At 29.6% G+C, this 15134-nt stretch overlaps 1 protein-coding gene across 1 annotated transcript in view; it reads left to right on the forward strand.

Moving 5' to 3' along the window:
- LOC126742590 (muscarinic acetylcholine receptor DM1) overlaps positions 1–15134 on the forward strand; it is a 76412-nt gene that overhangs the window by 34968 nt on the left and 26310 nt on the right. Inside the window, exons 2-3 of the mRNA XM_050449658.1 lie at positions 4040–4209; positions 6602–6772. Of these exons, the coding sequence (XP_050305615.1) occupies positions 4113–4209; positions 6602–6772 (268 nt within the window). The 5' untranslated portion in view covers positions 4040–4112. The remainder of the gene's footprint in view (positions 1–4039; positions 4210–6601; positions 6773–15134) is intronic.

Below are 15134 nucleotides of genomic sequence, written 5' to 3' on the forward strand. Positions count from 1 at the left end.
AGTACATATAAGTTTTATTTAAATATTATTATATAATATAAAACAAAATGTGTTCAGAAAATTTTGCCACCCTTTAAGTTCCCAAGGCGAATAACTCTTTACTTTACAGCTCACCGATACTCTCTTAGTGGAATTTCCTGTAACATGTACATGCCTATCCAGCTGGAGCGAGGTAAGTGCCTCAAGAAACTAAAAATATAAGAGCGTCATATAAAGAGGAGGGCGTGAGGAGTAAATGTTTGGGGAGACACGACGCCCCCCTGGATAAGTGCACAAGGAATAGCCGTAGGGATTAGAATGCGCGGCACTCCTACTAACTGTCCTTGTGACACTTCTTAGTTTTTTCAAGCCTTTTTAATTTTACACATTTATCTGTTGCTGCTTAATTCGAAAAAGGAATTAATGTTAGAATAAGCTAAAAGTATTATTTAATGGTTTTAACAGATTTTATTGCTGCATTTTAAATATCTGTTTTGCAAAAAAGTTTATTAGTTTAATACTAGACTCTGAAGGTGTGTGTTTGAATAAAAGTGTAATTCGATCGAATCACACACAATAGACCTACAGCATTTAGCACCAATCTTACATTAGCGGCTTTCGCTGTTAATTACCTCCAGCAATAGTCCATTGTTTGTTTCACTCATCCGCTAATACTATTTACAACCATGTTAACCTACTATTTTGTAATTATTTAACAAAAATGCGTCTTATAATCAAAGGAAAAATCAGCAAGCTATATCGAAAAGGCAAAACTTAATCATTTGAATTTCAACTTTTAGCACAAAAAGGACGTGAATTCACTAAAGCCTCAATTTGGTCAAATTTCTTTAGTAGCACCACATTTAAATATAGGCGTAATAAAACTGAGTTTCCACTAGGATGGAAAAACTGTCAAGCCCAATGACTTACTGAATAAAATAAAGAGGGGATAAGAGAGGGCACATACATATTTTCTTAAAAAATAATAAGGTATACCATCAGGGCCAGCACTAAGTTTAAGAGATAGTCGAAAAGATCTTAAATTAATTAAACATAAATTAATCCAACAGATAATTCAGGGTTGAGAAATTATTATCTCCATTATAGACAGTTGAAAAAAATTGGGCAAACCCCTCTGCAATTGGTTCACAACCAGCAAACTCTTCATTATTAGGTCATCAAATCAAGAAGCCTATTTGTTGCTCCCCAAAAACTTTTGGGGTTTGTATAAAATAATTGATACAAATTTGAAATAAAGTTCTGGTAACAAGCCTCCGTTAGAGTTTTGCACCTAGCTCTAAGATCTGAAAAGACTTCATAGTCTGCAACAATATGACTAGACAGATATTTCTTTTGTGAAATTTTCTTTTGCCAAATCAAGTACTTTAACTCCCCTGAAAACCAACAAGTTTTATTAAATGAATATTATAATTGAAAATGCGAAATTCTAAATTCAAAAGTAATTTACTTGTCATAAAGAGTCAATACATTACTAGAAACAAAAAAAGCCAACATATTTAATATTTTAAATTACATCATCGTCTCTTGTCAAAAAGGTCTGTCTCGCGATCTTCAATAATTGATACTTTTTAGAAACTGACAAAAGAAGCCAATAGTGGTACAAACCCGTCAACCTAAACTTAATAAGGAAACTACAAAAAAAGATCATCAAAGTAAATAAATTAATACAGAAAGAATAAGAACAGATTTGCACGAGTGTGCGATAATAGTCAAAATAAGTAATTATTATTATAATATATTTTTATTTGTAATATAATTTTCCCATAATAATTAATTATAAGCTTGAGGCTAGAGGGAGACGGAGGAAACGACGAGTGGCGAGAGATGAATGATGGATGGATGGTCCAGAAATTTTTTAATAATATTTACTATGTATGTAAGCGAATGCGTGCACCTTTATTATTAAAAAAAACAAACAAAGGAAAAACCAAAGACAACTATAAATCAAAAATGTATGTACATACTAGTTAGTAGCCTATAGTTGAGTCTGCAGGAGTAATAATTTCACATGCTTTTTAAAACTATTTAATGTAAAATATTTTATTGTATTTGGAAGGTCTTTCCAAATCTTAGACGCCCTGTATGTAAATGATTTTTAAAAGTTTGTCATCCGGTGAAGAGCAACTCTATATCTCTATATAATAATAATAATAATAATAATAATAATAATAATAATAATAATAATAATAATAATAGTAATAATAATAATAATAATAAAAATAATAATAATTGGAGGGAGGAGGAGGGCGAACATCTAAGACACGAAAAAACGTAACAGCAATCATGAGTCGTTACCAGCATCATGCCCAATATAACCCAGAAAATCGAACACCTGAAGAATGTTTGGATACACTGAAACAAAAATTATCGGTATATGCAGGACGGTTTAAAAGATATAAATCCAGCAATAGCAGAAAGCAGGACAACGCGCTTTTCGTACGCTCGGAGAAATCTTTTTATAGAAAACTTAAGTTCTCAACCAGTCCTTGCGAAAATAACTATCCAACCAGCGATGAAATTTCAACATTCTGGAGTAGTCAATTAACAACGACAACACCATGTAATAACCAGGCAAGTTGGATAAATGAAGAGCGACAAAAGTCTCAACTTTTCGAGCAAATGCATCATCAGCCATTTACCGTTGAAGAGGTCTCCACTATAATTAAAGGCCTTCACAACTGGAAAGCTTCTGGTCCAGACCACGTACATAATTATTGGATCAAAAAGCTGTGGTCAACCCACAAAGAACTGACCACACTAATAAATGATCTGCTGACGGAACCGAACAAACTTCCAACGTTCCTCACTCAGGGATCAACTTTTCTGCTATCAAAAGATCCACAGAACACACAAGATCGTTAGTAATGTTCGAATGTAATCGTTATACTCCGTTGCGTCTATGTTAAATGTCCTAAATATGTTATCTGTAAAACAAAGTTTAATGTGTTCTTGTTTATTTTTAAAATAAAGAAACGTCTACTACCCGAATATGTTTGTCAAAAATTAAGAGTGTTCGTAGATGTACATGAATATAATACAAGAAATCATACAGATTTTATTCTGGTAGATAGATGTCGAACCAGTCAAATGCTCAACACTGTTTTATTCAAGGGCTTAATTGAGCTTAATAAGCTATCTATGACGTCAAAAGTTATGATAATTTAAACCAGTTCAACCGGCTCCTGAGAGGATTTATTTTAAATAAATATTAAAATATTTTGATATTTATTTTATTCTTGTCTTTATCAGTGTTGTTGTACCATTTTTTCATTTTAAGCATACAATTTTTTTTTACCATTTTATATTTACAATTTTAACTTTACCACTTTAAATCTAGGTTAGTTTTTATCACTTTTTAATGTTTAATTTTTCGTGCTTCTCAAGGCTTTTGTATTTTTTCTCCTTGCAGTCTAATGTGTTTTTTAGGTTGTATATTTAATATTCCTTTTTGATACCAGTTTTTTGTATGTAGCTATTATGCTAAATAAACGATATTATTATTATTTATAACACCGTGATGAGGAGCAGGAATTGCAATTTTATTTAATCGAGCTTCTAGTGATGTGAAATTATGATAGGCAATGGCAAATGTGTCACCCAATTCTGAATCATTGTGACGATATGACAGAGAAACCATCAGACGAATCGGGAGATATTATTTTTTTAAATATTTCTTTACACTTTTCCTCATCTGATGCTAGAAGAATTTCACAAACGATTGATTCCAGTTTCAAGAATCAAGCTATTCTGAGAATATTTCAAAACTGGTTCGAGTTTCTTCTTGTAGCTTATTTGACATATCTTCTAGTTATTAGAACAATTTGATTTTTTTTAAATCACACAGGATTTGTGGACACCAAAAAGGAAAATATCTTATGTTTAATTAAAATTAATAATAATCATTGAAGGCACGTCTAAGATCCTACAGGATTAAGAGTTTTAAACCTACTTAAGTTACACTAACAGAAGACCATTACAACTTTTGTTTTTATAAAAGTTAAATTTATGAAGTAGACTGAACCTAATTATTCTGTTCCAGGTAATGTCGGGGAGAGTAAAAGACGACATGCAACGGCGGCGATGTCAGGGCAGCGTGAAGTCCTCGTGACACCATGAACAACACTTTGCCAGCGACGAACGTCTCCGTCAACTTTGCTCCCCACGAGGCTATATACACTATCACTCAAGTCGTATTAATCGGCACTATAGGTAATAAAACATTTTTTTTTCCTGTTTTTATTTATTACTTGTGTTTTTTTCTCTTTCTCCATTTATTCTTTTATAATCTAAATTTTATGATGAGTTTCATGTGGAGTTATTGTTTTTATTTTGCTTTCTGAGTTACAAAATGACGACAACCATTTTTTTTATCAAGTGATTTTAGATAAGAACCACATCTTTTAAGTGAAAAATATATTTACATCCAATGTATGTTGAGACTATTGGACCAAGCGTGTTTTATAATTCCTGATCTAGAAACCCCTTCTTTTCGGGTCCATTTTCACTAATTTTCAGAAGTCATTCACCTAAAATAACTGATGACTAACTAGTACATCAACAGAAATTAAATTTATTAATAAATAATCTGATAAGCAGGACCAAAATCCAGGAAATAAATTAAACTTATTAAAAATCCGGTTGGAAGGATCAACAATTCAGGACATAAATTTCATTTACTAATTAATCGACTCGAAGGACCAAAATTGAATTAAATAAAAATCGGCATTAAAGGACCAAAAAATGGACCATAGATTAAGTGCACCTGCAATTAGTCAAGTAGTAGCTTTGAACCGATGCTTTACGTCTCTAAAAGGTTTATCTAAGTACTTTAGAAAAGTAAAATTTCAAAATGATTTAAGGCTTGTCTGGATTATGAAATGCGGTAGAAACCGAACAAATTGACTTTTTTACTCTTTTTTGACCTTTAAACCCATCTGAGACCCAAGAACCATTGACGATCGCTTTGAACCGATGCTTTACGTCTCTAGAGGGTTTAACTACTTTAGAAAAGTGAAATTTCAAGATGATTCAAGGCGTGCCTGGACCATGAAATGCGGTAGAAACCAAAAAAAAACATGTTTTACCTACTTTTTTACCTTTAAACCCATCTGAGACCCGTGAATCTTCGACGATCTCTATTAAATGATGCTTCACGTCTCTAGTGAGTTCAACTATTTAAGAAAAGTGAGTCTTCTTTCAGCCTCAACTTGAGACTTGCAAATTATGTAGATCTTGGAAAGAATACATCGACTTGGCTAACGGGTCCCGAAAACTTTATCGTCAACACGTTGCTAAAAATTCAGAAACAAACACACACTTTTCGGCAGATCTTCAGAAAGTTATAATGCTGCCAAGAGTTGACTCATTTAAAAAAGTTTTATTCGTTAAAAGGCTTTCTGTGTATAATGAAAGTTTTGTTCCTCTGGGTAACAATAATAAGCAATCCAAGCCATTGGCAGTTCTTTGGCATGAAGGAATTAGTGGTAGATATCAGGAAGACTTCATAAGTGCATTTTACGCATTTTTCATTAAACAACGGGATGCCAAATGTATCAGTATTTGGCTCGATAACTGTTCGAGTCAAAACAAAAATTGGTGTTTTGCAAGTTTTCTTGATTACTTAATTAATTCAAGCGATATCACTGCTAATGAAATTAATATTCATTATTTTGAACCCAGCCACACCTTTATGTCGGCGAATAGTTTCCACTACCAAGTGGAACTATCTCTAAAGAAGCAAGGCAAAACATACGATTTTGGAGATTTTGTGGATGCAGTTTCAACCGCAAATAAAGGTCCCATGTTTCTCAGAAAAAACTAAAGGAGCCACCATGCCGGGTATATTTAAAAAACATAGTTCAATTCACCGCAATCAGGGGCGCGTATCACCTGCTCTATAAGGTTTCGTATGGTAATGTGGAACCTTTAAATTGCCTAGACTTTTGACAAATTAAAGCCACAAAACCAAATGGAATGAAGCTTCCAGAATGCTTAGTGCAACCACGGGGATTCCCAAGAGAGAAAAGGGATAATATCTTACAAAACCTTAATGAGGTTTTGCTAGAAAATCGAAAGACGTTTTGGATAAATATTCCAACTTCAACTTGACTTCCTGAAGGAATTTAGGTTTTTTAATTTAATATTGCTGTTTCAATGCACCTGAATTTTGTTAAGAATAAATTATTTTGTTAAGAATTGAAGTTTTATTAGAATACCATTTTTTGTAATAAATATGTGAAATAAACGAAATACAAAAGTATTACGTTTTTGTTTTGCTTAGAAACTGCTTAGGAGAAATGCAGTACTGCATTTTTTCTAATCAGTTAATCATCATGCCATGCTGTAAGTGTTTAGAGAAAACGCGGCATCTTCCATAATTTGTGATCTACATGTTTATTTTACTTTTTTTGCCAAAATATGAATTTCCGAGAAAATGTTATGAATATCCAATATTTATTGCCAACCTCGGATCTCAAACTTACAACGGCTATAAAGTTAAATAAAACCTGCAAATACTTCGTTCAGCCATTTTCTCAGATACGGCGTTTTACCTAATGACGGCAGTATATAATAATACATTTTCTTTTTGTCTAATTTTCAGCTGCAATATTATCACTACTTACGGTGGTAGGAAACATAATGGTGATGATATCGTTCAAAATCGACAAGCAACTTCAAACAATAAGCAATTATTTTCTCTTCTCCCTTGCCGTCGCTGACTTCGCCATTGGACTCATTTCGATGCCTCTTTTTACTATATCAACATTGCTAGGTAAGTACTTGTATATCTTTATATAGAAAGCACATTTTTTAATAAATAACGACTTTAAATAATTTTTTTAATACGAAAATATATCGCAAGAAAGTCAGGCCGGTAAGACTCGAATCTTATTAGTCGGACCAATATTATCGTCAAAAAATATTTCTTATTTCATGTTCATTATTTAAAACATATGATATAATGTTTAATGTTTTACGTAATTTTATATTGACTTTTGGGCATTTCGACTTATTTTTTATTTCTTTTCAATATATATAGTCATTTCATATTTTTTCCATAGGAATAAATTATCAGGCCTTTCATCCGAACTAAATTTGTATTTTGTTCCAATCTATATTTTGTAGTCTCGTAAAAAATTACAATTGTAGCAGGTCAAAAATGCACAAATCACAGTGCTTATCGGTAAACATACATCATTGACTTGTATATAAAACATTACACTCACTTTTTCTTAATTTTCTTATATTTGTTGGTAAACATTTATATATTGAAATATTTGGTGAGTTAGTTCTTGACAATTTAAGCCTATACGTATGGTAGCAGAAGTGATGCAAAGCTTGTTGCTTGGATACTGACAGTCCGAGTTGAATGTGTAGTTATTTTTATGTATATTGCTTAAATGGAGAGAAATGTACAAGCAAGGTATATTTTAAATCATTAAATCTGTAAAGTGGTCTGCAGTGGTATCAATAACTCTCCTCACACATTATTCTTAATATCTTTTTTTGAAATATAAAGATACCGCATGTGAAAGTCAAAAATAGCATAAATATGCACTATTCTGTCTAAGATTTTTTTTAAATTTCTAACTACAAAGTTCCCCCTTTTTTTTAAGGAAGTTTTTTCTTCTAAATAGATCTGCGCTGAATCAATGTCATCCAAAAATATCCCAAGGAGCTTAAGAGATATTCCAGATTGTTACTTTTGATTCACTTGACTGTTGAGTTTTGTCAACATCTAATTTTAAATCGTTGTTTGTAAACGGAACTCAGCGGTCTGTAATATAGTTTCACTATCAGATTTAAAAGTATTTAGGCCTGTTTCTTCTGTTGGTGTGGTATCATCTGCATATTGCATGCAAATTATTTTAGGTGTTCCAGGTCCTGACAATCATTTATTTTATGTTTTTCAGGCACTGCAAATAATTTCTAAAATCTTTCAGATATTTGAAATAATTTTCAATTTTATTTCAACTATTTGATGATATTTTTTATAATTTTCTAAAGTTTCTGGTCATTTGACGATTTTCTTTGTTTCTAGATATAAAAAATATTTATTTATGTTTTTCTTATTTATTCCTTAATATTTTTTATGGTTCTTTAGGTCATTTTTCATATTTTCTAGGCGTTAGAAATAATATGTCCCAACTAAATCTATATTTTGTCCATGAATTTAATAAAATGTTTCACATTTTTCAACGTTTTTAAATATTTCTATATATTTTGTAGTCTTTTGGGCCAATTTCTTAGATTTTCTGTGCTCTCCATTATATTTTTTATATGATTTATATATTGACAACAATCTTTTTCCTTTTTCAGCATAATAAAGTAATTTTGCTTTTTACTTTAAGTATTTGACATAGTCTTATATATTTTCTACGCTTTTAAGGCTTTATAATTAATCCTTCAATTTTAGCCCAAATATGTTATTTTCTATATTTTTTAAAAATTTCAAAATATTTTTTATGCGTTCTATATTATTTCTATGTTTTTCAGAGGTATAAAATATTTATTTTATGTTTTCCAGGATCTCTTAATTTATCCTTTCATACTTTTGATTTTTTCAATTTCAAGTAACTTTTTATATTTTTTTTTTCTAGGCATTAGGGACAATTTGTCACGCCTTTTATCTGGACTAAATTTTAATTTTTTTCCAAGAATTTGACACCATTTCTTACATATTCCATAGATCCGTAGAACATTGAAAGACTACAATTAGTAAACAACAACTTTGTTTGAATTTAACATGTGCACAGGGGCAAGGCGGGTGTTTTGTTTACAAACATATTCATCGATTCTCTGTTGTCAAGTTTACAAACATTTTCAAATGAGGAAATTTTCAGCTACATATCAACGTTTATAATAATTTTAATTTAACTTATTAGTACCTTGTCATATTTTATTAAAGATGATGATTCATATTTTATTGAAGATGAATAGTAGTATTGTTTTGTGTCTGTCAAAATAAGTGACTAATTTTTATGATATTACAAAGTATATTTTTTTTGCCATTTCTAGATAGGTACTTGGCATCATTGCATCAGAGATGTTGCAAGCAAACAAACTGCCCATAGTTCAACATCAAGCTAATTCTAACCTTTCAATGTTCTAAGCATGGATCTTAAATTGTATATATTTGTACATGTCTTGGGTATCTGACGTATTTTTATGTTTTTGATTTTTTTTTATTAATCCTTTTACATATTTTGCATCTAAACTGAATTTTAATATTTTTTTTACCAAAGTAGCGTAATTTTAAACAATTTTTCCAGAAATTTTAAATAATTGTGTCTACACTGTGGTTTTTTTTTAAATTTTACGTATTTTTGAGGTTTTCAGACATAGAGATTATTAGTTTATAGTTTTTCGGTTTTTGGCTGTATAATTTTATATTCTTCTTCATTTTTAACGTTATTTTTTTCCAGGTATTTAAATTTATTTTCATTTACGTGTTCTCCAGAGACTTTAGAATTGTGTGTGTAAACATTTAATAGCTAAGTTCGATACGGGCCCAATTAAAATCCAACTTCTTCAATTTTTTTTAATTGTTAACGTTTCGCTCTATATTCGGCAATAATGATAGAATTAATTACTTTATCTTCTATTTCTTAAGACATTTAAAAAATATGTACTTAATATTAATATTATATAATTATTAGCATATAATTTTATTAATAATTTTATATTCAAATAATTTTGAAATTTTCAATACCTTTTAGAATGTAACTTATTATTTTAAGAAAAGCGTGACATTGTAATATATTTCGCATCAAACAGTTTGTACCCTAATCCCTGACGATGTACATACTTTTGTCTAACACGGCAAGGACATTTATTTTCTACCTGTATTTTCTCGCGATTTAAAGTAATTGTTTATCTTAGGATAATAGAGTAGAAAGTTTTTCAGGAAATTAATGTCTTTTTTACGTTTTTTCAAACGCTATAAATAGTTTTTGATATTTCATAAATTTGTTTTGTTTATTTTTTAGATATATAAGGTATTTTTATTTTTTATGATTTCCAAGAATCTAAAAAAGTTTTATTTTTTAAAAAAGTTTTTCTGGTTTTATCTTAAGCATTTCACGTCTATCCAGAGACTTGAAATAACTTTTTATATTTTGTAAGCTTTCGATAAAATTCTTTTATTCCAAAATTTAGAAAATATTACTCTTATTTTTTCGATCTCGGAATAATTTTTCTCTTTGTTTATTTTGACAATCATCGTCCTTTTTATCTTTTCCAGAGATTCACAATCATTTCTTTATAGGTACTTTCTCCTAAAATGTTTTTTGAACATTTGATGTCATTTGTTAAACTTTTCAGGGATTTGAAAAGACTGTTCCCAAATTCGCCCGCTTTTTAGAACCAAGAATTGAATGTTATTGTTTATTTCCGTAACTATTGTTTATACTGTATATTTTACAAAGATTGCACCAAATCTCTAAATAAAAAAATCTCTAAATTAATATACGTATATTGGAAATTAACAAAATGTATTTAATGCAAATTGAGTTATACATTTAGGACATGGTATACGTAACTAACATGCTCCGAAAATGTTTATGACGGTTTTCTTCCCTAGCCGAATAATTTCCATTTAAACGAGATTTCTTTCAAACTAAAAACACTTTGAATCCTGGCCTTGCATTTATAAATATTTATTAGGCACAACGAAGGTCAGCCCACGAATAAGATGTTTTCATATCCGCTAAAGCGGCCTTGAGTATATTTTTAATATTTTCTTATAAAATTTGTTTCTTTCTTAATTATTTTATTTTTCGCGAACAAAAATTGACTTTTTTAGTGCATCTATTTAATGAAAAACTTACACTATCGGTTAATATTAAAGCAACTTCCTTTGTCAAAATAAAAAAGGTCTATTTTTGGTAGGAATAAAAACATTTTCAAATAAATCAATTATGCCAAAGGTTAAGCCAATTTGCCTGGAATTAGAGCATTAGGTAATTTGTGGAAGGAAAGTTTTCAGGCAATTTCTTTTGCCAAAATACAGTGTGTCTAGAATAGTTAAACGATAAAATGAGAAAGAACATGTAAAAAAAATGCGAAATTAAGAAAGGCCTATATAAACTACATACATATTACAACCTCACAGCCAGAGTTCGTTAAAAGCTGTATATTATTATAATTCAAAAAAAGGGTCATTTTACATATTTTGCAAGGCTTTAATATCACACTTACTAGAGGGACCATGCAGCAAGCTACTTTTTTTATTAAATAATATTAAAACATTAAAAATATTAATTTATTTGAACTTTTGACTTTTTTCTTTTTGATACTAAGACTATATAATATGTTTATTTATTATAACTACGTATAATTTTTTATTTTGTATTATGATTCTTTGTTTGTCTTTTATTAACTTTATCTAAAACAATTTTTAAATTTGTTTAATAATGAAGCAGATTATTATTATTTTTATAATCACCGGTCGTTCAGAACTATCGTAATTAAAACAAAAATTTAATTTTTAAAGACTAACAAAAGGGAGAAGATAAAAGGATTGATGCTTTAAAACCACGAATAATTATTTACATTCTATAACTGGAATTAATGATAATAATATTAATATTAATAATAATAATATTAATAATAATAATAATAATAATAATAATAATAATAATAATAATAAGAATAATAATAATAATAATAATAATAATAATAATAATAATAATAATAATAATATTCGTCTTTTAATAAATCAAATTAAACATCCTATAATTTTATGAACTGGTGACAATTATATTTCCAGAAGGCGAACTGTAGCCTATGGCTATTCAAACTTGACCTCCAACGGATTATTTGAATCTAAATTACAAAAAAAAACTATGTTGCGCTAAAAGTCGCATTTAGAAAAAAAAAATACCTTAGTATTTCCAGCATAGACACTACATTTAAATTAAAATAATAATAAAGTCCTTAATTATTTATAAATTTCAGTCCTTACTTAAATTTGTTTGTTTTAAATTGTCGATATTAAAAGGCAGAGAATGGTAGAGCTTTATAGCATTATAAAGTTATATAGAAATGTATAAGACTTTTTTTAAAAGCGGTCTTGGGTTTAGGGATGATAATCCTCATTTCTGGCATTTATAGAATGGATATTTGAGTTGTTTAAAATCTTTATTTTAAAAGATGAAGAAATATTTTTTTCGCAGTTCAAAATGTTATTAAAAGATATACCCAGGTGAAGGAGCCTTCTACTTGACATACTTAAACACTAAATTTAATAATCAGAAATGTGGCCAGCTAATTGTGTATCACACGTCAAAATAAGCGCCTTATCAGAAATAAAAATTTGATCAATCAATTTGAAAATATGACCTGTGATATGCGTTGAAACATTTAAAATTTAAAAAACGAATATAAAATTCTGATTGAAAAAGCCTTTATATCCAAAAAGAGCGGTAAGGACTCCTGAAAACGTAAACCGAGTGAGAAAAGTAGTTACCAGAAGGTCTACACGGTCCGCTCGAAAACATGCAATTGAGTTAAACAATAATCGGAAATAAGTTTCGTAATAAAGACCTAAAATTTCACCCCTTTAAAGTACAAGTTGGCTAGCAATTAAAGAAAAGAAATTTTGAACATCGTGAGGATTTTGCTACCCGAATCCAAGTTTTTTTGAAGGATATCTTAGGTCTCTGTATCTTGTAATGAGTGACAAATAATTTTTATTTTTTTATTGTAATCTTTTGTTTTTTATTAGCTTTGTCTACAAAATTTGTTTAATAATAAAATAAATTATACTCAAAAATTCTTCAGAACCATCATCATTCAAATGAAAAATTTGAAACATTTACTTGACCTTAATTAGATATTATTTTTATTAACAAAACAAAAGTATAAAACTCCAAGTCAGGGTCTCATCATATGTATATACATATAATTTTTTGAAAAGCTACACGTGTTTCGCCCCTATCGGAGCATCATCAGGCCTATGTGATCTGTGTAGGTGTATGTCTAGGCCTACACAGATCACATAGGCGTGATGTGAAATACATGTAGTTAAAAAAAATATACAGGGCGTAAATAAATAGATGCGAAAAAATTCAGGGGCTGATTGTTCAGGGGTAAATTTTAAGAAAAAAAACTTTATATGAACGTATGTCCTAAAAGGCGTTACTTTTGAGATACTGGGTGGTAAAGACTGAAGAAAAATATATGTTTTTTTATAATACCTCTGTAGATATTTTTATAAAATTTGGTATGCATTTTCTATGCATCAAAATGCTTTTTTTGGGACTCACTAATTTTTTTTATTTGTATCAGTGGCGTTTGTGTAAAATTTAAACTAAATATTTTTGATGAAAAATATGATACTCCACTTTCTTATTTTTTTTTTGTAACTCTCATTTATTTCTAAGCAAATTTGATCTCTTGACTTTCTTTTGTCCGAGGTTTCGTATACGATTAAAAAAATAAAATCTATCCAACTAAACGTATTACGTCTTTATTATTAATGTTTATATATCATTCTAATTTTTGTCTTAAACCGAATGAAAAAAATAGAAATAAAATAATTATAAAAAATGTTGAAAATGACCATCCTCTGCCATTATGCAAGAGTCTATACGTCGCCGCATTTGTCAACGAATCCGATAAAAAATTTCGGGAGAATTTTGAATTACGGAACATGAATTAATGATTCGATTTCTCAAATCTCAATATTCAGTACCGGAATCCTGTACACCAAAGTTTTTAAATGACCCCATGTGGTAAAATCTAGTGGATTCATATCTGGTGACCGAGGTGGCCAAAACTGAGGACCGCCTCGGCCTATCCAACGATTTGGATATGTTTCGTCTAAATAACGACGTGCTAATAAACCAAAATGGGCAGTAGCCCCATAGTGTACCATATTTTTCATCAAAAATATTTACTTTAAACACTGCACGAACATCACTGATAAAAAAAAAATAAAAAAAATTAGTGAGCCTCAGAAAATGCCTTTTGATGCATAGAAAATGCATTCCAAATTTTATTAAAATATCTTCAGAGGTTTTACAGGTATAATAAAAAAACATATATTTTTTTTCAATTTTTACCACCCGGTATCTCAAAAGTTAGTACCTTTAGGACATACGTTTATATAAAGTTTTTTTCTTAAAATTTCTCAAAAAATCATCCCCTGAATTTTTTCGAATCTATTTATTTACACCCTGTATATGAGCCGTTCAGCGGAAAAGTGGTCTAACTCCCTTAAAGTAGAAATTTAGAAAATTGATATTTTGCATCTGGATGAATTAAAAAATCACAATAACATATTCTTTACTTTTTTGTACATTTTTATAATAACCCTGTACTAAAATTTCATATGGTAAACATTTTTACTGATTGCGCCCATTGATTACATCTTTGCCGCCCAATGTCATTCTTCCAGTAAGTTTTTTTCAAAAACATAGCGGAAAAGTGGTATAACTTGGAGAGTTATATCACTTTTACTCGTAAAAGTTAACCAAATTTCACAAAACTGATGAACCAAAGAAAAATAATAGCTGTAGTATGTTTACTATGATATCTATTATTAATAAAAGTGTTCAAAAAATATAGAGCTTGAAGAGCAAAACATTACTACTACTTATCTTACACACTAAACTTACAGTAAGGAGAGTAAGAACAAGTTAATAAACAAATTAATATTCATCAGAATCGGATAATGGACCACTGTCAACAGCATTTTCTTTTGTCAGTAAGTCCAGGAAGAACTGATGCTGAATCGGGGGAATCCACTGAAGAAGTTCTATCACATATTTTTTTTTAGCTACAGTAACTGATCTACACACTACGTACCATAACACTAAAAAAACATGACTAAACAAGAAAAAGCGAGTTTAATAGGACCTGGCGCGACATCGGAACAGCATGGTGCCTTGACTTATACTACTATTCCAGCGAACGAATCCATTATGTTGAGAGGAATAACGTTAGGAAGCTCTTATCTTAGCTTAGTAAAAATTTTGACTTATACCAGTTTTCGACTGAATATATTAGACCAGTAAAAACATAATTAATGGTATAACTCAAAAATTAAAAAATACTGACATATACCACTTTTCCTCTGAGCGGCTCATATATGTTTAATGAGACCCTGACTTGGAGTTTTTCACTTTTGT

Source organism: Anthonomus grandis, chromosome 1 (assembly GCF_022605725.1).
Source record: "Anthonomus grandis grandis chromosome 1, icAntGran1.3, whole genome shotgun sequence".
Classification (NCBI taxonomy): Eukaryota; Metazoa; Arthropoda; class Insecta; order Coleoptera; family Curculionidae; genus Anthonomus; species Anthonomus grandis.